Source organism: Chelonoidis abingdonii, chromosome 11 (assembly GCF_003597395.2).
Source record: "Chelonoidis abingdonii isolate Lonesome George chromosome 11, CheloAbing_2.0, whole genome shotgun sequence".
Lineage (NCBI taxonomy): Eukaryota > Metazoa > Chordata > Testudines > Testudinidae > Chelonoidis > Chelonoidis abingdonii.
This window is the reverse complement of record NC_133779.1, coordinates 38,611,828-38,634,035: the sequence shown is the minus strand read 5'-3', so window position 1 is coordinate 38,634,035 and position 22,208 is coordinate 38,611,828. Positions and strand designations below refer to the sequence as shown.

At 48.9% G+C, this 22,208-nt stretch overlaps 1 protein-coding gene across 5 annotated transcripts in view; it reads left to right on the top strand.

Moving 5' to 3' along the window:
* SBNO2 (strawberry notch homolog 2) overlaps positions 1-22,208 on the top strand; it is a 123,083-nt gene that overhangs the window by 77,751 nt on the left and 23,124 nt on the right. For 4 of the 5 annotated variants that reach the window (XM_032787839.2, XM_032787752.2, XM_032787604.2 and 1 more), the window contains 10 exons: positions 3,710-3,871; positions 15,151-15,234; positions 15,896-15,992; positions 16,585-16,745; positions 17,245-17,378; positions 17,877-17,967; positions 19,711-19,854; positions 20,478-20,595; positions 21,170-21,275; positions 21,905-22,058. In XM_032787839.2, the coding sequence (XP_032643730.1) occupies positions 3,710-3,871; positions 15,151-15,234; positions 15,896-15,992; positions 16,585-16,745; positions 17,245-17,378; positions 17,877-17,967; positions 19,711-19,854; positions 20,478-20,595; positions 21,170-21,275; positions 21,905-22,058 (1,251 nt within the window). The remainder of the gene's footprint in view (positions 1-3,709; positions 3,872-15,150; positions 15,235-15,895; positions 15,993-16,584; positions 16,746-17,244; positions 17,379-17,876; positions 17,968-19,710; positions 19,855-20,477; positions 20,596-21,169; positions 21,276-21,904; positions 22,059-22,208) is intronic. The other variant, XM_032787918.2, reaches the window with a different exon arrangement.

Genomic DNA, 22,208 nt, shown 5'->3' with positions numbered 1-22,208 from the left:
AATCCCTGTCTATCTCCCAGATTCCAAACCAGGGCTGCAATGTTGATTTTTTTCTCACATTGTGTGATGTGAATATGAACTCTTTGTAGCACCCGCTTGCCTCAGCTGACAGCTCATCTACCCAACAAATTCATGCAAGCCAAGCCAGGGTATGAATCAGCAGCACACCAGCTTGCTGTGCAGTAATGTCCCATGTGGACACTACTACACTTCAGTGAAAATCCTGGGGTGCAGCTTAGCAAACTGCACTTTGAAGCAATGTGCTAAGCAGCACTCTGGGATTTTCACTGTGTTATAGTAGTGTCTACACAGGATGTTACTGCGAGGCAAACTGCTGTGCTACAGATTCACACCATGGCGTATCACTCAGTAATTTGCAAACGGCCCCTGCGCTATAAAAGATTACCAGGAGCAGGTGTCTGCTTTTCTCCCTTACAGACAAATACCAAGTGATTCACCTGAAATGACCAGTCCTGGTTTGGGCTCTTCTGTGTTCGCATTCAGGATCTTTTAAAGAATGACTGAAAATAGCACAGCCGTATCTCGGGACTGGCCATTTTAGCCGTGTATGTTCTACTCCACGTGGACAGAACAAAGGCAGACCCAACCGCTATAGCTATGGATTTCTGGACTGGGAAGTTCTAGGAGAAAAAACTCTCTCCTCACTTACTTGTATGTGCTAAGTGCTGTGTAGACATATAGGGAAGCACAACTGCTGCCCATTTAGCTGGTGTTCTGAAAGTAACTTCTGCAAAATCATCAAGCCACCAGAAATTGGTGCAGGTTTCCTTTTTGGGCAGTATCATGTGCACTCCTGGGACTGAGAGAGCTACTTCTTGGAGGTTCTATCTAACCCTCACTTCATTCATTCATTATATAGGCCCCGATGTGTTAAATGCTTGGAACTGCTGGAACTGATTATATAGAGAAGAATTCTCACACACTTGTTTCTGTGTCTCTGAATGGACAGAACAGTTGTTGCACTGGGGGGTTTCACTTCCATAAATTAAATGCTACATGGCCAATATCTTTGCTCTTTCCAGGGTTGCTAGATTTTGATGGTGGTCCCAAACAGCAGGGACCATTACACTCCAGTTGGATTTGTTCTTGGAAGTGAGAGTTGGAAAAGAGGAAGAGCAGTGAGGTGACTTGACACGTTTCAGCATGGAAGGTTGAGGTGCTCAGCAGGTGTCATTGCGGGGGATTGGAATTAGGGAGGATATTTGAAGGTGACACAGATCTTGAGACATGGAAGTTTAATTTAAAAATATCTTAATTGTATGAATAACTCTAGCTTCAATACAGCATCAGCTGTCCTGCAATTCTTTAGTTAAGCCCCATACTGTATTACAGGAAGGGCTTTTTGCTGTTGTGGGAGAGACTGGGAGTAGTTCTTAAACCTGGCCTCATGCTCCTTTAGCTTTGTGTGGTTGGACTGGGGTGACAGTGCCTCGTATTGTTCAGTTAGCTCTCATTCTGTTAGGAGCAGAGCTGGCAGGCCCAGAACACTTCTGTACGTCAGTGCACAGCTGGAGGCCAATTCCTGTGGTATGGAGTTCTCTGAAGGGACGCGGTGACCCTGCGTCAGGTCTAGGAGGAGGATATCAGTGGTGGTACTTACTTACCCAGATACTTTCCTTGTTGTTACGCTGGAGTGTGACTCTTGTTTCTGGAGACTGTTTAATTCCGGTGTGACAAACCCAAATGTTGAATTCAGTTTTTGAAAACGCCTGGTGCTGGGTGCCCCAGAACACAGCCATAGGACTGTTACGAGCTAGAACCCTAAACGGAAGCCTGAGCGTCCCTCACTGGGGAGGAAGGCTGGTAAGAGCTGCGCATTAACCCAAGAATCGACCCCGAACGGGAAGGAGGTTAGTCAGACTGGGAGTACCTGTCTAAAAGTGGAGTGTAATCGCTACTCCCATGTCTGTTAGTCAGCCTGTACCCCCGTCAATGCTTCAGTAATCTGCAGTTTACTCACCATTCCCACAGCCTCTCTTACTTTGTGTACTGGGATCAGCATGTCAGCTGCTGGCTACCGCACCTACAGCTCCAGTGTGCTACAGGGAGCCAAATCAGAAGTTAGCTGGGGAGGGAATAAAAGGAAAAGTCCTGCTGGTTTTAAATCCTGCAAAATAGCAGTCAGGAGGGAGTCTTTCCTAGCTCTTGGCCAGAAACCCTCAGCAGTAACCCAAGGGAATTCAGCTGGTCATGATTCTGAGTCAGGGCTAGGACTTTAAAATCCTTTGGCTGCCTTCCTATTCCACAGCTAGATCAGTAGAAAACAGGCCTTTAACTGGAAATGAAATGCAATGACTCCTCATATCAGAGACCCGTTGGCAGCCATACTGGGTGCTACCACAAACATTTGGTTATCTGTCCTAGCTGCAGCAAAGGGCCTAAATCGTTATCATGTCTACAAATTTAATTCCTCCCGCAAGAAATAGCAAGCTCTTCGTCTTGGCAGACTCCTCACGGTAGAGTCAGAAGGACCGCAGTCCCTGCGGAACACTGACACTTCTCCACCTGAGAACTGGACAGCGTAGCACGGCACTTTAAGGTAAAGTGCTGTAAGGTGAACAGAAGGCTAACCTTTGCTTCCATGTTTTACAGAGAGATTTAATGGCGAGAGTGAGTGAAGTCAATGGGTAGAGTCAGGCATTATGTAGGGGGTAGAGTTCTGCGCAAGTTTCCCAGTAGACTTTCTGTTTAGATCTGATTCTTGGCTGTTGGTTCTCGTGCCTATATGGGAATCATACAACCCGATTAGGAGCTGGCTGGAGAAGTGGAGGGTATTGCAAATGGCATGTGATGGGGCTCAGTCCAGTTCTTAGTAGAGCGCTCATGGGCACTCTCAGCAGACACACCAAGTAACGAGTAAGGATGGAGAGTGACCCATTAACTGAAAGGTGTTCCTTTCTTGTCCAGCTTGAGGAAGGGGTGGCCTTGTGGTCAAGGCCCTGGACTGGGACTTAGGAGACCTGAGTTCTATTCTCAGTGCTGCCACAGACTCCCTGCGTGACCTTGGGCAAGTCACCCCATCATTCTGGGCTTCTGTTCACCAGCTGTAAAATGGGGATGATAATCCTCCCTTTTACCGATTTGTCTGCTTAGACTGTAAGCATTTTGTGGCAGGACTGTCTCTTGCTAAATTTTGGAGCAGCACGTGGTATGATGGAGGTTCTGATCTTGGCTGGGGCCTCTAGGTGCTATTGTAATACAATCAGTAATAATTAATAGGTGTTGTCGTGTTGGGATGGGAGAATAGTTAGTGCTGTACCTGTTTTGTGGATACGTAGAGGGCTTTAGTTTTGGCACCTTTCACTAGTGCTCAGTTTTTTTTTAATTAAATATGAAGATCAGAGTGACTGGTGCTGTCCTGTCCTTTGATCCTCTCTCATGCTGATCAGCACTTGGAGAGTCACCATCTGAAGGTGTTTCCAAAGAGTCTAACTTGGGTTCCTGTACATTGCACCAGCAGTTTTTTCTACTGGGTCAAGAAATTGGGATTATAGATTTAAACACCATTGGTCTGAATAGCTGTTTTGTTTACCAGTTCATTTCTAAGCACTGTGGAGCATGGATGTAACAAAGCTGTCCATTTAATATTATGAAATGAAACTCAGCCTGTGCATGTGAGTGCAAGACAGAACCTTGAAGGCACCTTCTTACCATCTCCTGAAACCAAGGGCTTTTTTTTCCCTTTCAGGATTCTTCATACCTCGATGAGCTCTCCAACAACTCGCTCTTCTCATCGCCCGCGGACTCCCTCTCCGACATTGCTGATGCTCAGGACTTCCTGCCCGCCGACAGCCTGAACCATGTGCCAACAATATGGGATATAAACACATCGCAACAGAACCAAATAGAGGTCAGTGAAAGTCCCTCTCCTTTCCTCCCTACTCAGAAATTCAAGCCTCGAGGCTTGATCTTGCAGTTCTCTTACCTAACATCTGCCCCAGGAATTAGGAAATCCATTAGGGGTGAAGCAACCCTCCCTTCAGACCCAGATAAAGTGCTGCTGCCAGTGAGGCTGATTGAGTGTCTCAGGGAGGGCTCTGGACACTCGATTCTAATGACATTTCAAAGGGCTCGAGCTTAAAATAGGTTCAGTCCCTGGTTTTGAACCTCTTCATTCCGGATCCTCCATTGCACTTGTTACACTGGCGTAGTCCATTGATATCAGTGGAATGTTAGGACACACCTGTAAATAATATTTCGCACTCTTTCAAAGCACTGTACAAACATTAGCTTAGCCTCCCTGCAGCGTGGTCAGGTAGGTATGTTCAGCATCCCAGTGAAAGTGTGTACTTGGAACATTCAGCCACCAAGCTGCCCATATGAAGGGTAGCTACAGTGTATTGTTGTGTTGGAGCCATTAGAAATATTTTTGGCTAGATCGTTATGCTATAGTGAGCTGTCCCAGTACCTATGTCTATCATACATTCCTGTTCTATGGCAAATATTTCTTCTTTTGTGACAGCAGTAGAATTCAAACCCTATATTGATTTGAGAGTAGCCCAAAACACTCTAGTTTTTAGTGTGGTTGCCCATTAAACAACATCCCACTGCCTCCTTTCCATCCAGTTAATTAGTACTGCTCATTTATTATTGTACAGTCTGGTATCAGCCACTGATATTGGGGAGGAGTTTGTATAGTTAGATGAACTGGTAGCATAGAAATGTGACGAATCTCTCGTTTTCATTTTGTAGTGAATGCTCACTACCAGGCACATTTGGTTTCCCGGTACACCAGTGTCCTTTGTTTGCTGTCATACAGATCCCTGGGGAAAACAAGTCTCAAACAGGGTCGCAACGCACTTGGGGGTCTGTCACGGACTCACAGATCGTGCCCACACTTGGCCCTGTGCGGTCCGTGGGGGGTGCCCCTTTCAGTGAGACAGCCCTTCTCGGGGGTCCACTCTCTCTCGGGGTCAGGCCCCTCCACCTCCTGGAGCCGCACCTCTCTGAGCCTTAGCACGTCTGTCTCTTTGTCTTCTCTCAAGGTAAACAGGGTCGTAAACAGGAAGGCCTGATCCCCTCCCTTGCAGTCTCTCTGGCTGGAACCGGCTGGTCAGGTCACTGGGTCCTCTCTCTGCAGCCATTGTCTTCCCTCGCCAAACCGGTGTGGTGTCTCCTGGGCTGGGGTCCTCTCCGAGTCCCTGTAATTACAGGGACTGGAGAGGACCCCAGCCCAGGAGACACCACACCGGTTTGGCGGGGAAGACAATGGCTGCAGAGAGAGGACCCAGTGACCTGACCAGCCGGTTCCAGCCAGAGAGACTGCAAGGGAGGGGATCAGGCCTTCCTGTTTACGACCCTGTTTACCTTGGAGAGAGACAATGGGGAAGTTCAGGGCCCCGCCCCGTGATAAAGCATCAGCTATAACATTGGCACTCCCCCTCACATGAACCACCTCCATGTCATACCCCTGGAGGAGCAGGCTCCATCTCAGCAGCTTGGCATTAGCCCCTTTCATTTGATGTAGCCACGTCAGGGGCGAATGGTCCGTGTACACGGTGAAGCGCCGCCCAAATAGATATGGCTGCAGTTTTTGGAGGGCCCACACCATGGCCAGGCATTCCTTCTCGATGGCGGGCATAGTGCTGCTCCTGGGGCAGCAGCTTCTTGCTCAGGTACACAATGGGGTGTCTCTCCCCCTTAGTATCAGTTTGCATCAGCACTGCCCCCAGCCCTGTGTCCGAGGCATCGGTGAACACCAGGAAGGGTTTATTAAAATCCGGGTTTTACCAGCACCGGGGCCCTGGATAAGTGCCCCCTTCAGGGCACAGAGAGCCTTCTGGCACTGCTCAGTCCAGACCACCTTGTCTGGCTTTCCCCTCCCTACACAGCTCCGTGAGGGGAGCCGCCAGGGAGCTAAAGTGGGGCACAAACCTCCGGTAGTACCCCGCCATCCCAATGAAAGCCTGGACCTGCTTCTTAGTCTGGGGAGCAGGCCAGTCCTGGATCGCCTCCACCTTGGCTGGCTCTGGCTTCAGGTGGCGCCCCCCACCTTGTGGCCCAGGTATGACACCTCGGCCATCCCCATCTTGCACTTTTCAGCTTTTATAGTCAGTCCTGCATCCTGGAGGCGACCAGCACCCTCTTTCACCTGGGACACATGTTCTTCCCAGGTCTGGCTAAAGACACAGATATCGTCAATGTATGCCAAAGCAAAGTCCTCCATCCCCCTTAGCAACTGATTCACCAGGCGCTGGAAGGTGGCAGGTGCCCCTTGAGACCAAAAGGCAGGACCAGGAACTCGAAGAGCCCTATTGGGGTGGTGAAGGCAGATTTCACACCCGGCCTCCGGATCCAAAGGCACCTGCCAATAGCCTTTGGTAAGATCCATGGTAGTGAGTACCGGGGCCCCCAACTTGTCTAGGATCTCATCGGTCCTAGGCATGGGGTAAGCATCGGACACTGTGATGGCATTGAGCTTTCCGATAGTCCACACAGAACCGGATTGACCCATCCTTCTTGGGGACCAGCACCACTGGCGAGGCCCAGGGGCTGGTGGATGGCTGGATCACCCCTAAAGCCAGCATATCCCGACCTCTCTCTCTAGATCCTGGGCTGTTTTCCCAGTGACCCTGAATGGGGAACACCTGATGGGAGAGTTGGTTCCTGTCTCCACCCGGTGGACAGCCAGGTTAGTGAGCCCAGGCCGGTTGGAAAACAGCTGCCGGTATGAATGCAGCACCTCTCTGATCTCTGCCTGCTGGGCAGGGGTTAGTTGGTCAGAGAGGGGAATTGCTTTCAGAGGGGAGTTAGCCTCTGCCTCAGGGAGGAGTCCCACCAGGGGGTCCTCTCCCTTCTCCTCCCACTGCCCACACACAGCCAGCACCAACTTCTCCCTGTCCCAGTACGGTTTCATCATGTTGACATGATACACCCGGTGGCTGTGTGCCCGGTTGGACAGTTCCACCACATAGTTCACCTCGTTTACCTGTCTGATGACCTTGAAGGGGCCATCCCAGGCAGCTTGCAGCCTGTTCTTCCTTACGGGGATGAAGGAGCATCACCTGGTCCCCGGTAGCATAGGAGCGGGCCCGAGCTGAGCGGTCGTACCAGACTTCTGCTTCCTCTGGCCCTTGCTAGGTTTGCCCCTGGCCAAGCCCATGAGCTCCACGAGCTTTTCCCGGAAAGCCAGTACATACTCCACCACTGATTCCCCGTCGGGAGAGGCCTTTCCCCTCCCACTCAGCCCTCATCAAGTCCAGGGGTCCCTCACCTTCCTCCCGTACAGCAACTCGAATGGGGAGAATCCTGTGGATTCCTGGGGCACTTCCCTATATGCAAACAGCAGGTGGGGTAAAATACTTGTCCCAGTCCTGTGGATGCTGGTCCATAAAGGTTTTCAGCATCCTCTTTAGGGTCCCATTGAATCTCTCCACCAGCCCGTTGGACTGAGGGTGGTAGGCTGAGGCCCAGGTGTGTCGGACCCCACACTTCTCCCACAAGCACTGGAGCAGAGTTGACATGAAGTTAGACCCCTGGTCTGTAAGGACCTCCTTGGGAAACCCCACTCTGCTGAAGATGGTCAGCAGTGCGTCTGCCACGGTGTCTGCCTCGATAGACGACAAGGCTACCGCCTCGGGGTAGCGTGTAGCGAAATCCACTACCACCAGGATGTATTTCTTCCCTGCCCGGGTCACCCTGCTGAGGGGCCCCACTATGTCCACGGCCACCTTCTGGAAAGGCTCCTCTATGATGGGCAAAGGTCTCAGTGGTGCTTTACCTTTGTCCCGGGCCTTCCCCACCCTCTGGCAGGAGTCACAGGACCTGCAATACTGTCGGACAGCGTCAAAGACCCCAGGCCAGTAAAAGTGCTGCAGCAGCCTTTGCCTGGTGCGCCGGATGCCCTGATGCCCTGACAGGGAATATCGTGGGCCAAGTACAACAGTCTGCGGCGGTACCTCTGGGGAACCACCAATTGCCTCCCACCTGTCCAAGGTTCAGTGTGCCCTGAACCAGCCCATTCCCGGTACAGGAATCCCTTCTCCCACAGGAATAGCTCCGGCGGTCCTCCCCCTGGGACCCTGCCCCGCCGTGGCCTGCCAGGGCCCTCAAGTTTCTCCAAGGAGGGATCCAGCTGCAGCTCCGTTTGGAATTCAGCGGTCGGGTTTGAGGATACAGCCCTGGTTGGTGGTGCCTCAGTTTCCCCATCCTGGGACGGAGGCGCCGGCCCAGCCCTGTCGAGCCCTACTCTCGGCCCTTCGGGCCCCTCCTCGGAGGTCCCTCGACCCTCGCTGGCTCTGGCTCCGGGTAAGGACCAGGGCGCTCTGAGTGCCATCCGGCCAGTTCTCCAAGTCATTACCCATTAGCACCTCAGTAGGCAATCGATCGTGCACCCCGACCTCTTTGGGTCCCTCCTTAGCCCCCCATTTCAGGTGTATCCTCGCTACAGGCACTTGACGGGGGCCCGAACACTCCCCTCAGGGTCATGTAGCATCGGGCACTAGCTGGTCTGGGTCCACCACCTCGGACCGCGCCAGCGTCACCTCAGCGCCCGTGTGCCCAGAACCCCTGGACACTCCTTCCCCCCCTCAATGGGGATGATGTGGCGATTGTCCCCCGGGGCCTGTCCCACGCTCACCCGGCGGATGGAGTACGGCCGCTCTGGACCTGGGGCCCCGCCTTCCCCTGCTGGCCTGGTCTGGCGGTCCTCTCCCCCTGGAGCAGCCCTCTCGACTGCGGCCCTCTGGCCGGCAGTGCCCCCTCGTGGTGGGCTTCCACCCAGTTAACACCCCTCGGGTGCTGCTTGGCTGCCATTTCCTTCATCTTCAGGCACTGGGCCACCTTGTGCCCTTTTGGCCACAGTAATTACATTTCAGGTCCCTCAAGTCCCATGCGGGGGGTCGGCCCGCCACGGCATTCCCAGCCACCCCTGAGTTGGGCTTCCTGGAGTCCCACCTTTGAGAGGTCTCTGGGTGACTCCCCTTCTGAGGCCCCGCTGTGGACCTTCCTCCTGCCCTGATCTGCTGTCCACAAACTCATCTGCCAGTGCCCCTGCACTGACTGCGCAAATCCTTGGGCTTCCGGTCCACTAGCCACATTTTAAGGTCTGGAGGGCAGATGTCATACCAGCTGCTCCAACCCCACCAGGTTATACACGTCCTCTGTGGTGGTGGCCCCTGCACCCTTCCCCCACTTGCGGAGATATTCCCCCAGCAGGTTGGCAACCTCCTTGTAAGTGACACCTGAGGTCTTGCGCACACCCCGGAATCGTTTCCTGTATGCCTCGGGGGTCAATTCAAACTTCAGCAGCAAAGCCTGTTTGAACAGGTCATAGTCCCCCGTCTCAACACCATCCATTTGGCTGAACGCCTCTATGGCCTTGGGACCCAGCAGGGGGGTCAGACAGCGCAGCCTGTCTGTGTGGGGTCAATCTGGTTCAGATCACAAGCCTTCTCAAAGGCTGTGAGATAGGCATCAATATCCCCCTCCTCCTTGAACTGGGGCAGCAGTTTGGTGTCCAGAGTCCCCACACCACTGGTGTCTCGGGGCCCTTCCCCACTTACCCCCCGGCAGGCCTCTTTGGCCCGCGCGCTCCTCCATCGCCAACTCGTGTTTTCTCTGTTCTACACGGTCCTCTCGTTCTCTCTCTCTCTGTCCACCAGCCTTCGTTCCTCCAGCGCCAGCTCCTTCGCTTTCAGCTCCAGCTCTAGTTTCCGCAGCTCCTCAAGGGAGGAACTTGACTGGGGTCTCCCTGTGCTGACTGGGGAGTCGGGTCTGACACCCTCCCGGTCGCTACACAGACTGCCCCCATGGCTACTCCCTGGGCTCACCGGGCACCCCGGGAGCCCCCCTGGGGTCTGGAGCCTGTTCCTCAGACTGGTCATTCTCTACAAGCTGAGCAATCAGCCGCTCCTTAGGGAGCCTCCCCACACTCAGCCCCCTCTCCCTGCACATACGTGCCAGGTCGCTCTTACGGAGCTGGTTATAGGCCATTTCCAGGCTGGTTCCGTTCAATACCCTCGTTCTATCGCTGGCAGCCACTCACTGCAAAGCGCCTGCGCCCGCAGCCAAACGTCTACAGGGTGCATCCACGAACCATCCTCTGCTACCACGTTGTCACGGACTCTCACAGATCGTGCCCACACTTGGCCCTGTGCGGTCCGTGGGGGGTGCCCCTTTCAGTGAGACAGCCCTTCTCGGGGGTTCCACTCTCTCTCTCGGGTCAGGCCCCTCCACCTCCTGGAGCCGCACCTCTCTGAGCCTTAGCACGTCTGTCTCTGCCGTGGGCCCCCTCCGGGAGTCCACGCACTCTGGACCCCCTGGGCCTTCTTCACCCCAAAGGGGCTGATGCAACCCTGTTCTCTAGACCAGAGTGACTCTCAGCCAGCATAAAACAGGAGGGTTTATTGAGAGTTGAAACACAGCACAGGAAACTCTCAGGGCCTCAGGCCTGGCCTCTCACAATAACAGCACATCCAGTCTCCCTGCATCCAGGTGGGCTCTGCCTGCTTCCCCTCTGCCGCCAGCCCCGAGCCCCCCTGCTTTCCAGCTGGGTCTCTGATATCCCCGGCCTCAAGCCTCTGTAACAACAAACTCCCTCTCCCCTCACCTCATTAAACCAGTAACACCCAGGTACATTGAGTCCCACCCCCTGTGCATGCAAACCCTGGAAAAGACAAAAAACCCCAAGAAACCCCCCACTTCGTCACAGGGTCCCAATGCACAATTTGATAACCGCTGATCCAAGCTATGTCTGCAGTACGAGCAGGGGGTGTGATTCCCGTGCTCAGTCTTGAGTTTAGGTGATGGATTATGTTGGTGGCCTGTGATATACAGGAGTTCAGACTAGATTATCTGGTGGTCTCTTCTGGCCTTAAACTGTAATTCTGACATGCTCTCTTCGAGCATAGCCACCGGTTTCAGGTGAGTTTGTGCTCACTTCTACCACATCTACGCTGCTATTTGTACCTACACTGAGCAGGAGACTCACAGCCCTAGCTTGTTATGTAGACATAACTGAAGATAGATAGGCCAGTAACTAGACAAGTTTGAACCTAGAGCACAAGAAGCTTGAGGGGAAAGGAAGAGATGAACCATTTTAATCAAAGAAATGTCTGAAGGGACCACACCTGGATGTATTGAAGTTGTTGATGCTTATGCCATTTTTTCATTTATGTTTTGAACGTGGAAGCTTAAAACGCTGTTAAGAATGTAGCTCATTCAAGTGTGTGTTTTCTAAACATACAAACTGAGTTCAGGATTTGACATGCAAAAAGTCTTCAATTGTATTTGTACAAGATATATAATAATAATATGCTGAGTAGCACAAAGAAAGCAAGAGAAATGGCTAAAGTTTTGTAGGTGTGTGAAACTAACTCACTTTGTCAGAACAGTAGCCACTGTTACTGTTGGATGCTGCCATTTATATCTTCCTGTCTGCCAGTTAAAATTACCACCCAGAGCCATCACATTCCTTCACACTGATTGGGTTCGGAACAGGACAATTAGCTCAGAGGAGTTCCATGTATCAGTGACTTCCTGGTGGAAGAAATAACTAGTTGTTTTGAACATTGTTTTATCTTTGCTCTCTGCATTCTGAGTTTTTTTTATCAAGTGTTCCCAGGATTTCCTTACGGAATGAGTTAATTTAGTACATGCGGCACCAGGATTTCAGTTTCATTTTTGCGTAGGTGGCTATAATTCACATTATACTGGCAAAATAGATCACCTGATAGAGAGCACTGAGTGGTAGAATTTTTTTATCTGAATTTTCAGTACACAATTTTCATTATATTAAAGAAGACAAGCTAGCTATGTATTGCAAGATCATGAGGCAAAAGATTTAATTTTAACATTCAGCACATGATGTGAGATTATTTCACTGCTTGTATGATTGTTGCAAGATAAACATCATGTGAATAATCTCCCCCTGTGTATTCATTCATACCGCAATAATATTCATATTCCATAAGATTGCAGATGTTTTTGCTTTTGCATAGCCATATACTGCTTTTACAGAGCTGCAGTATAAAAATGAGCTATCAGTTGTGTGATGTCAGGAATGACTCAGCCTGACATGATCCTAATCAGTTCTGATATGGTGATTTTATTCCGTTTTGGTTGATCAAATATCCGTTTCCGTAGAAACAAGATAGAGCCATGAAACATTGTTAGGACATTTGTAAATTTCATTGTCTAAATTCAAAGCTGGTAAAGTCTGTTGTGTTAACTTTGGAAGTTTTTGCAAGTGAAGGCTTGTGAGGCGGTACCAACCAGCATCCTCCTTTGACACGTCCCAGGCTCCTGCATGCACTCTGCTTATGGGAATTGCATTGCTGGTCCTGCTAGTCCATGGTCCTATCTCTGACGGTGACTAGGACCAGATGGTTCACAGAAAGGTGCAAGAAAATGGCTGGTGGACAGTTCTGGAATAAGCTCCCTATAGGGTAACCTTCTTTCTAACCCCTATCAGTTAGTAGTTAGTTTATGCCCTGAAACTTGAGGGTTTGACCTTTTATTTTTTGTCATATTGACATAGCAGTAGAATCTCTCATTGTATTTAATCCTCTTTAAAGTCTTACTAAGCTGTCTGCGTCAATGATGTCATGTGGCAGTGAGTTCCACAAGCGAATGATAGGTTAAGTAAAGAGCATTTCCTTTTTTCAGTTTTACATCTATTGCCTTTTAGTGGGGGAGGGTGCCTACTCATTGTCAAAGGAAGAAAATTTGGGAAACACTTCACAGTTAGACTCTTCATTTCTAAGCCTCACTGATAAACTCTGATCCCATATGCTGTATATACAGCCTCCATTCAGAATGTGGTTGACTACACCCCTGAGAAGGGAATAGATGGACTCCATGACAGGTCTTATTTGCCCATCGCGGATGAGATGTTACAACTAATGGGGGAAGAGGCGTTTATAACGACACATTAGTTCTGTTTTATCATTTCAGGAAGAGGGACAGTGGGAAGGAAAACCACCCCGCAAAATATCTTAGGCATTCTGCAGACAAAACGTAGTTGCATAATTTGTACGGGGATTGTGAAATGTCTTAAATACTCATTTTAAAATACTCACTGCAGTCTAATATGATTTCTCACAAGCATTTCAAAAGAACCCCTTGAGTTCTTCGAATCAGTAAAGCAAAGATTAACCCTTTGAAGACTGCAGCTGGAGTTTTCTTGACCTGTCAATGCATTTTAGTAATGTTGATCATTCAAGGCACTTTTTAAAAACTGGGAACCTTCCTCCCAGCCAGATCCAGAGGAGTAATATTTATACAGAGAGGAGTCAACTGACAATTTCATTTTCTATTGTAGTATTAGTGAGACAGGCACAAAAGGGAAATAAAATAAGATGAGGGAAAAAATTAAATAAAATGAAGATTCAGTTATGCAGTAGTCAGTTGCTTTATAAAGTGAGCATCTCTGCTGCATTCTTCCCTCTGTTCTTATATGTGGAGTGTACATCTTTTACACAGCGTTCTCCTACATGGAATGTATGTTACAGCGAGGAGTAAACTAGTGGGTGGATCGGAAGAGAGAAGGGGAGCAATTGTAGAAATTAGAGTTGGAACTGGCCTATTAGATCATCCAGCCCAACTCCTTATCGCTGCAGGGTTGTTCCCTGGCATACATTTTCTAATGTCTCTACCAGTTATTATTAAATGCCCAAGCAGTGGGATGTCCACCACTTTCTTTAGGACACTGTGCCACCAGAGATGAAGATTTAGGGGTCCCAGTGAGAGCTGCGCACAGCAGCCATATGGTTATATCTGAGCTTATACATTGAAGATGCCATGAGTCAAGGAGAGATCTGGGTTATCTTTGCAATAAAAAATCGTCTTTCCTTGTCAGAGCTGAGGCTACTCTGCCCTTCCATTCCAATGGAATGAGGAGATCTGAGTCTTTTCTAGCGTCTGAGTAGAAACTTTTATACCTGCTCTCCAGCTTTGTTGGCATTGGAAACATCTCTGCCAGCTTCTTTCTGGTAAATCTGACTCAGACTTCCAGTAATGAAGGACAATTTCTTGCTTTCTTGCTTGCTTTTTTAGTAAACAATTACAGAGCATTTGCTTATGGCCTTCCAATGGCTCACTTCTGCCTTTGGAAGGTGTCTGTCTGTATAGGCTTGGCACCCGTCTCTGGCTGTAAATTGGAAGCAATGTTGCTTATGGAGCAGTTGATTACTTTTAGATTCTCTGATTTGCTGGCTTGACTTTGTTCTTCCTTTCAGGAAATTCCAGTATGATTTTGGTAGTGTAGAGCCAGAAAAAGGTTCTCATCAATTGTGTATTCCCAGCTGGAAGTGTCTTGGGAGCCCTCTTTATTGGTTGTGGTCTGGTGCCTGCAGATGTTATGACAATAATGAGCTCTGACGTAGCACTTTTCATCCAGAGATCTCCAGCTATCCTGTATGACAGTATGATCCCTTTGATTGATGACTTGAGTTCCCCAGTGCAGAATGAAGCCACTGATGCCAATGAGCAGGAAGCACTGAGAAAACCTGCAGCGCCACTTTAGAGTCTTAAACCACAATGTTTCAGGAGTGGTGCAGCAGGTTTCTACAGAGCTGTTTCCAAGACAGATAGGAAAACAGCCTTCTGTTCATGAATGCAGATCAATCTTAATCATTCCCACTGCAGAGAGAACTGATTTTGCCCTTGAGAACACCATTCAGATGTTGAAAGGGATACTTGACTTATAAATCCTCTGAAAGTGTCAGGATTTGTACACGTAATTCATTAGCGAGTGGAAGGCGGGTAAATAAACGAAGACAAGACTGTGCCCTGAGGAGTTCCAGTGTTTGAGGGCAAATGTGAGGTTTCAAGATGACCCATTTTAACACACATGCTGCTGTTACGATGTTATAGGAAAGACTACCATCTTGCAGGCACATTCACATCATGGAAGGAAGCACACGTCTCACCATGTCTGCCTGCACACACAAAACATTGTCACTGTTCATGGGAAAATATCCATCTTGGCTAGTTCTCCAGCATGTGTGTGACACACAACTTGGAAGAGGCACGCAGAGCAAGTCAAGCCACTGTAATACATAAGTACCTCAGTCCTGGGCACAGGACAAAAGTGGATTGTTTTTGTGCTTTCCTTTCATGACCTGTCGCTGTTGGTTTGGATGGATGAGTATTAAAGCTGCTTTCTCAGATGTGTGTTTTCTATTCCAGCTTTTCTCTCCCAGCAGACCGTTCACAGGCTTAGAAAGTTTGGAAGACCATCCCCCAAACACCCCACTCCTCACAAGCTATCAGGTGAGGAAGAGCATCTGACTCTGCGGGAACAGGCACGAGGCACTTGCCCAGATATGAAAAAAAAGGATCTGGCTAAAGGTCTCCCCTGGAAAAGCCATGATTTAAGAATCAGTCAGATGTTTCTCTAGCCACCGTCCTTCCCCCACAGAGTCTTACATTTCCCTCATTGGAACTTCACTGATTTGAGGGAGTGATATCTGCTTCCTCTACAACTGAGCTCTAAACCACATTAGCTAACAGTATTTAAAGGCTATTCTGGTTTAAAATGATGTGGTTTGGCACCCACGGTAGGTGGGACCAGGCTGTGTTCTAAACTGGTTTCAATCCCTTGTGTAGCTCAAGTTAGAGCACAGTTGGGTCCTGCTCACACTGGCCAACCAAACTGTCTTAGAAACTGCTCTTATCACTGCTCCCTAGTACAGTATGGACTGGGCTCTAAAGGTGACTTGCAATACACTTACTGGACCACATGGGAGAGGCCCCCTCAGTCAGTTTGCCGTGTGCTGCTGTGTTGTATCAATGAGACGAGTTGAAGCTGAGGGGCAAGTTTGTGGGCTTGGGATGGGAAAGTTTAAATGATGGTACTTGGCATGTACCTAATACCACATGTCCAAAGCTCTGTGGGATATTAATATTCAATCAACATCATGTGTAATTTCAGTCGCAGACTCCAGTGGAGGAGGATGACGAAGGTGATGAGGAAGAAACGGAGGAGTTGGGGCACACAGAGACCTATGCAGATTATGTACCTTCAAAGTGTGAGTTGCGTGGCAGCCTTTTCATTTTGCCTCGCTGTCAGATGTGGGAAGCTGATTGTGGAGCCTTGCTGCTCGGCCTAATATTCCCTGTTTTCCGCAGTGGAGGACAGTAGATTTGCATTGCAGCCCCCTACATGCACATTTTTGTAGCTAAGCGTTGCAGGCCGGCTTACCTGAGCCCGTATGCTGTTCCACTTTCTGTGATCTCCCGGGTTTAACAGCACACCTGACTGTTGCTTTTTATTGAGGCTGGGGTTGAGCAGATTTTCAGCAATCTCCATTTGCCCCTGAAAAAAGGGGCTGGTGATACTGCAGATTCCCAGGAATCCTTTTGCCAAAGGGAGCAAAGTGCAGTGTTTAGAAGAAACATATAATCAGAACCTCTTTGTTCTATTCCCAACTCAGCTCCTGGCTGACCAGCCTTGGGGAAGTTACTTAACGTCTTTGCCTCAGTTCCCCATCTGGAAGACAGGGATAACACTTAGCACTCAGGTGTTGGGAAGTTTGTGAAATGCTTTGAGGTCCTTGGATGAAATGTTCCATAGGCGTGCAAACATCAGTTATTTGACTATTTCCTGTGTCTCCCTTCCAGCTAAGATTGGGAAGCAGCACCCGGACCGCGTGGTTGAAACAAGCACTCTCTCCAGCGTTCCGCCGCCTGACATTACCTATACCCTGTCCCTTCCGAGCTCAATTGCTGACAACGGGTTACTCTCTGCACTACAGCTGGAGGCCATTGTTTATGCCTGCCAGGTACGCCAGATCCACCTTGCTCAGCTCTCTTTCATGGATAGATAGTAATAAAAATACACTGTGCCATTCTTAAATAACTTGTTCAGCTGAGTTTCCAAATAGCCTCTTGCATAGGAAATAGAACTTGGAAGCATTGGATTTGGACACAGATTTTAAATGCCTTGTATAAGGGCATGTTGTCTAAAGCAAGGGAACTGGGAATGAAGACACATGGGACCTGATTTTCAAAGGTGCCAAGTGCCCTCCGCTCCCATTGACTTCAGCTGGAATTGTGGGTGCTCAGAACTTCTGACTATCAGGCCTTGGGGACCTATTCCCTGCTCTGCCACTGTGTTATCACTTAACTCTCCAGGCTTCAGTTTACTTAGAGATGTGTGCAAGACCTGCCACCGTGGGAGCTGTGAGAGTTAAATGGTGAGGTGCTCTGAGCCCCTCAGATGAAAGGCGCTAGCAAAGGGCGAATCAGGGTTAATTCCTAATTCTGGTTTTGAATTTGCAGCAACATGAAGTTTTACTACCCAACGGGCAGCGAGCTGGGTTCCTCATTGGGGATGGTGCTGGGGTTGGAAAGGGCAGGACAGTTGCCGGGATCATCTTTGAAAATTATCTGAAGGGCAGGAAGAAATCTCTGTGGTAAGTTTCCCTTCTTTACGGTAAGAGCTTGGAGAGTTAACTTAAGGCCAGGCAGCAGGAATTCCTGAGTGCCAGCTTTGTGGCTGACTCATTCTGTGGCCTTGGGCAAGTCATTTCCACCTCTCTGTGCCTGTCTGCCGAAAATATTTACGCTGCAGGGGAGATGTGAGGATTAATCATTGTTAGTACAATACTTTGGAAAGGCAAATCACGTACTAAGTGGAGAGGACACTGCTCCCTTTGAAGTGGAGGGGAGATATCGCTGGCCGTGGGTGCTGCAGAATCAAGCCCCTAACAGGGGGTTTGTACTGCAGGATCACTGCACATCTTATCACAAATGGCAGTTTCTGTTTAGGATTTGATGGAAGCATCATGGGAAGCTTTGCTTCACCTCCAGTGTCTGTAGTCAGAACTATTGATCTCATATTTGCATGTGCACTAAACTCTACGCAGGCTGGTTCCTTCCTCAAGACAGCCAGCTCCTCTGCTTTCTTTTAGGTTCAGCGTCTCCAATGATCTCAAGTATGATGCTGAAAGAGACCTGAAGGACATTGATGCCCCCAACATTCCTGTGCATGCTTTAAACAAGGTATGGAGGAGAATTCAAGACCTTTTTTGGTGGGTGAGAGGGGAAGCCTGCTACTGGCAGCTGGTAGGTGAAATGGTCCTAAGCATGGGACTCATCTGTCCTTGCCTTTGTGTCGTGTTCATGCTACAGACAATCGCAATCAATGGCCTAGTTATTGTTACCGTCCTTGCTCCTGTGTTGCATCACAAGGATGTAGCAGCTTTGGGAACTTTGATTTCGGCAGCAATACTAAGCAGTGGCTCAATGCGAGTGCAACCTCTAGTGGCAGGGCCACATGGGACGTGCATCATGTTCATTGTTCCTGGAGTGGTTTTGTGATGGCGAATGTTGAACCTGGTACAGCTGTATTGTTAAGATCTTTTTATTCAGCAATTCCGGGCCCCAGGGCAGTACAGTCAATGGTTCCCCAGTCTGCGCAGACGTGGTCTCCATGGCTGGTGCCCAGCGAGCTGCTGCCGCCTGCGCAGGCTGGTACCTAGCAAGCTGCCAACTGCGCTGCTGAGTGTGCTCTTCCAGCATGGCCAGGGCTTCCACATGCTTGCCCGGCTGCCTTCGCCGCCACCAGTACCACCCCATGCGCACCTAGGAGCCTGTCCTGCTGCCCACCCGGGCAATTTAAAAGGGCTTGGAGCTCCCAGCTGCCGCTGCAGTGGCAAGGGGCCCCTGGGCCCTTTTAAATTGCCCAGGCCCCCGACCCCTGTTGGCGGGCCTGCCGTTTTCTGATCTTGTTGAGGAAGAGGGACATACAAACCCAAGCTTTCTCCCTGTAGGGACTGCCAAACATACAGTGCTGTGGACTTTCTAAACATGCATCTAATTTCAATCCAGCTTAGTTAGTGCATCTCTTAACCGTCTCCTTTTAAGGCTCAGTGTCAAGCAGGCATGAAAATTAAATTGCTGCTTAAAGGAAACTGCCAGTGCTAAGTAGTAATTGTTCAGTAAGATCTTTCATACCCCTGTTCTAGTCTCCAGATCATTCACAGCCAGCTTGAACCTGTCAAGCTGCCTGCTAGTTTCTCAGAACGCTTGTGGCCTGATTTTTCAGAGGCGTCGAGCACCCACAATTCCCATTGAAATCAATGGGACGTGCGTGTGGTCAGAACCTCTTAAATCAGGCCATTAGTCCATTGTGCCCACTGTGTCCTCAAAATCTAAAGGGCTCTGAATAGCACTTTCTTCAAATTGAGGGGTATCTTTTTCCTTCCTATAATTAACTTAGTTACAGACGACGTCTTATGATCCTGGAAGCTAAACAATATTCTCCCCTTCAGTCAAACAGGAAGCCATCTCTAAAAAAGGAAACAAACCAGAGGAGAGGATATTTAAAATAAATACATGTTAAGCATTCTACGCCATTGATTAAAAAGAATTAGGTGACTTCAGTCAGCCAAGAAATTGAAGTCCAAGTAAAGTTTCCACTCTTCGTTAAAATGCATGCGGATGTGTGCGCGTGCTGATGATTGGAGGGATATATCTAGGAATTTAAAGCCCCCAACATCATAGCGTCTCTGTGCCAAATACTACCATTAAAGAAGTCAGTTATTAGCAGGCTTTCTTCCCCACTCTCTTTCCATATGGGCTCTGTGATGTGGCAATTGCTTATGTAAAGCAGATGTGTACGCCCTGTATCATCACATTAAAAGTCATCTGCCTTCACCAGTTTTGGGTTTGGACAGGGGATGGAATAAAATGAGCTATAAATAGCATTGTAAGTGTCCCCTTTCTTTTTCCTTACCCCTGTAGATTAAATATGGTGACACAGCTACCTCAGAAGGAGTCCTATTTGCCACTTATTCTGCTCTGATTGGTGAAAGCCAGGCAGGCGGACAGCACAGGACGCGATTAAAGCAGATTTTGGACTGGTGCAGGGAGAACTTCGATGGAGTTGTATCCTAGAGAAATAGCAACATGCTTGTAATTGTGCTTCCAAAGTGAACAAAGAGCACTGATATCAGCTTGGGGCTTGTGGTGGATGTTCCAGTGGTGTAAGGAGGGGGGAAAAACATAAAAAAAGCCCTCAGTTCTCCAGAAAACAGTGTAGCTGTGGAACGGGTGGGCGTGTCAGAAAAATCTAAGTGATTTAGGAGTACAGTTCCCATTAAAAGTCACTAGAATTTGTGTTACTGAGGCCCATTTGAAAATCCCACCGGTGAGAATGCCAGCGGGTGAGCACGAGGACAGTCAGGGGTATATTTGGCAATAACGAGCATTTTCAGCTTTCATCCCCCTTGGCATGTGTTTGAGTAGTGGGGCATCATTCAATAGGAAATAACAGGGTGGAGATTTACCACAGACTATGGAAAGCCGGGCCCCGGGGAGAGTGGAGTACAAGGCTTCATGCAGCTGTGGAGCTGATCCACACGCTGAATATTTGATGGTGGTTCAGTTCCGCTGGAGGGACACGGATCGTATTTTTTCTCTCTTCACCCAACCATTATCAGCATTAGTATTTATTTGTATTCCCGTAGCAGACTGCGGGTCCTTTCTCCTTAACTGACATTCCCTTGCAGATTGTGTTTGATGAATGCCACAAAGCCAAAAATGCCAGCTCCACTAAAATGGGCAAAGCAGTGTTGGACCTTCAGAACAAACTGCCTCGAGCTAGGGTCATCTATGCCAGTGCCACAGGTGAGAGTCTGTACCATGTGATTCCCAAGACCCCAGGTGAAACCTGCTGAAGCAGCCTAATGCTCCAGTTCTCCCTGTGGGGAAGATGTCCATAGCTCAGGTTAACTGCCATGGGGCTGATCAAAAAACACATGTTGTAAAATTCAATTTTAAACAGCAGAAATGGACGCTCCTAGAGGGTGTGATGAAGCATCAGATGCTCTAATCCTGTGTTTCATCTTAACGCAAAGGACGTTACCGCTAGATTCTGTTCCCAGCTCTGCCACTGATCTGCTATGTGATCATTGGGCAGGTCACTTTTAACTTCCCTCTGCCTGTTTATTCATCTGTATAGTAACGCTGACCTGATGGGTGTATTGTGAGGATGAGTGTTTGTAAAGCTCCCTGAACCCTCTGCTGAAAGGCACTGTGGAAGTGTGAGGAATAACTCTTCTTTTAAAAATGCTTACATATGTTTCTAAGCTCTCCAGAGTGAGGGTTCACCTGAGGCCTGCTGCCCGTCACTTCAAGAGGTTGCCTGAGGCAAAACTATTTATAGTTGTGTCTTTGCTAACAGCACATTCTATTCATACAGGTGCCTCTGAGCCAAAAAACATGATTTACATGAGCCGGCTAGGGATCTGGGGGGAGGGAACCCCCTTCAGAGCATTTGATGAATTCCTCCATGCAATTGAAAAGAGGTAGGTCATGGCAGACCTTTCTGGTTTCCCCTTCCACTAATCCTGTATTTGGCAACAGCCTTCATTTGTGTTGGGGAAAAACCACTGGCTTTGAACCAGTAGCTTACTGGCTCTGTCGTTTCAGCTCCCTTGTGATATGCAATGTATCTGGCTAATGCATTCCAAGCCATCCCACAAATCTTACAGCGAATGCTTTGTCCCTATTTCATGACGGGTGTTAAATGCCACAGTAACTGCCAATATCTCTGCAGAATAAAAGGAAAAATGATTTTTTATTAGGTCAGGCAGTGAGGAAAGCAATGCAGTCTAATGGTTAGCAGAGGGGATTTACACTCAGATCACCTGACACTGTTTCTGGTTCTGTCACAGACTCAGTAGGGTGTGGGAAAACAGAAAGGTGAAGTGACTCACTCACCTGTGAAATGGGGATAAGGCCTGCTATGTAAATGCCAGGACTGTGTGGTCCGTTCTGTTATGTTTTGAAGACAACTTAAGCAAGATGCCAAAGCAAAACCTCCAAGAGGTTCTGAATCTCCAGACAAGCCGACTCCATGCTGCAACTGTGCAGGGGAAAGGGTTTTTGTAACTGGCTGTCTCTCTTTTGTCCCCCTTCCTCCTTTTCTGCGTAGAGGTGTTGGTGCAATGGAAATCGTGGCTATGGACATGAAAGTGAGTGGAATGTACATTGCCAGGCAGCTCAGTTTCTCTGGAGTCACTTTCAAGATCGAGGAAATCCCACTGGATCGGCAATACGAGCTTGTCTACAACAAAGCAGCACAGCTGGTGAGTTAGTGTTTCTCTATAAATCCCCAGCATCCCACATTCCTCCCTAGAGAGCTACTGTCTAATCCTGTGGTTTGGTTTTGGGCTTTTTGGAGGGAAGGCGGGAGGGGTTGTGAAGAGGAATATTTTACTCAAATCCATTTAACTACT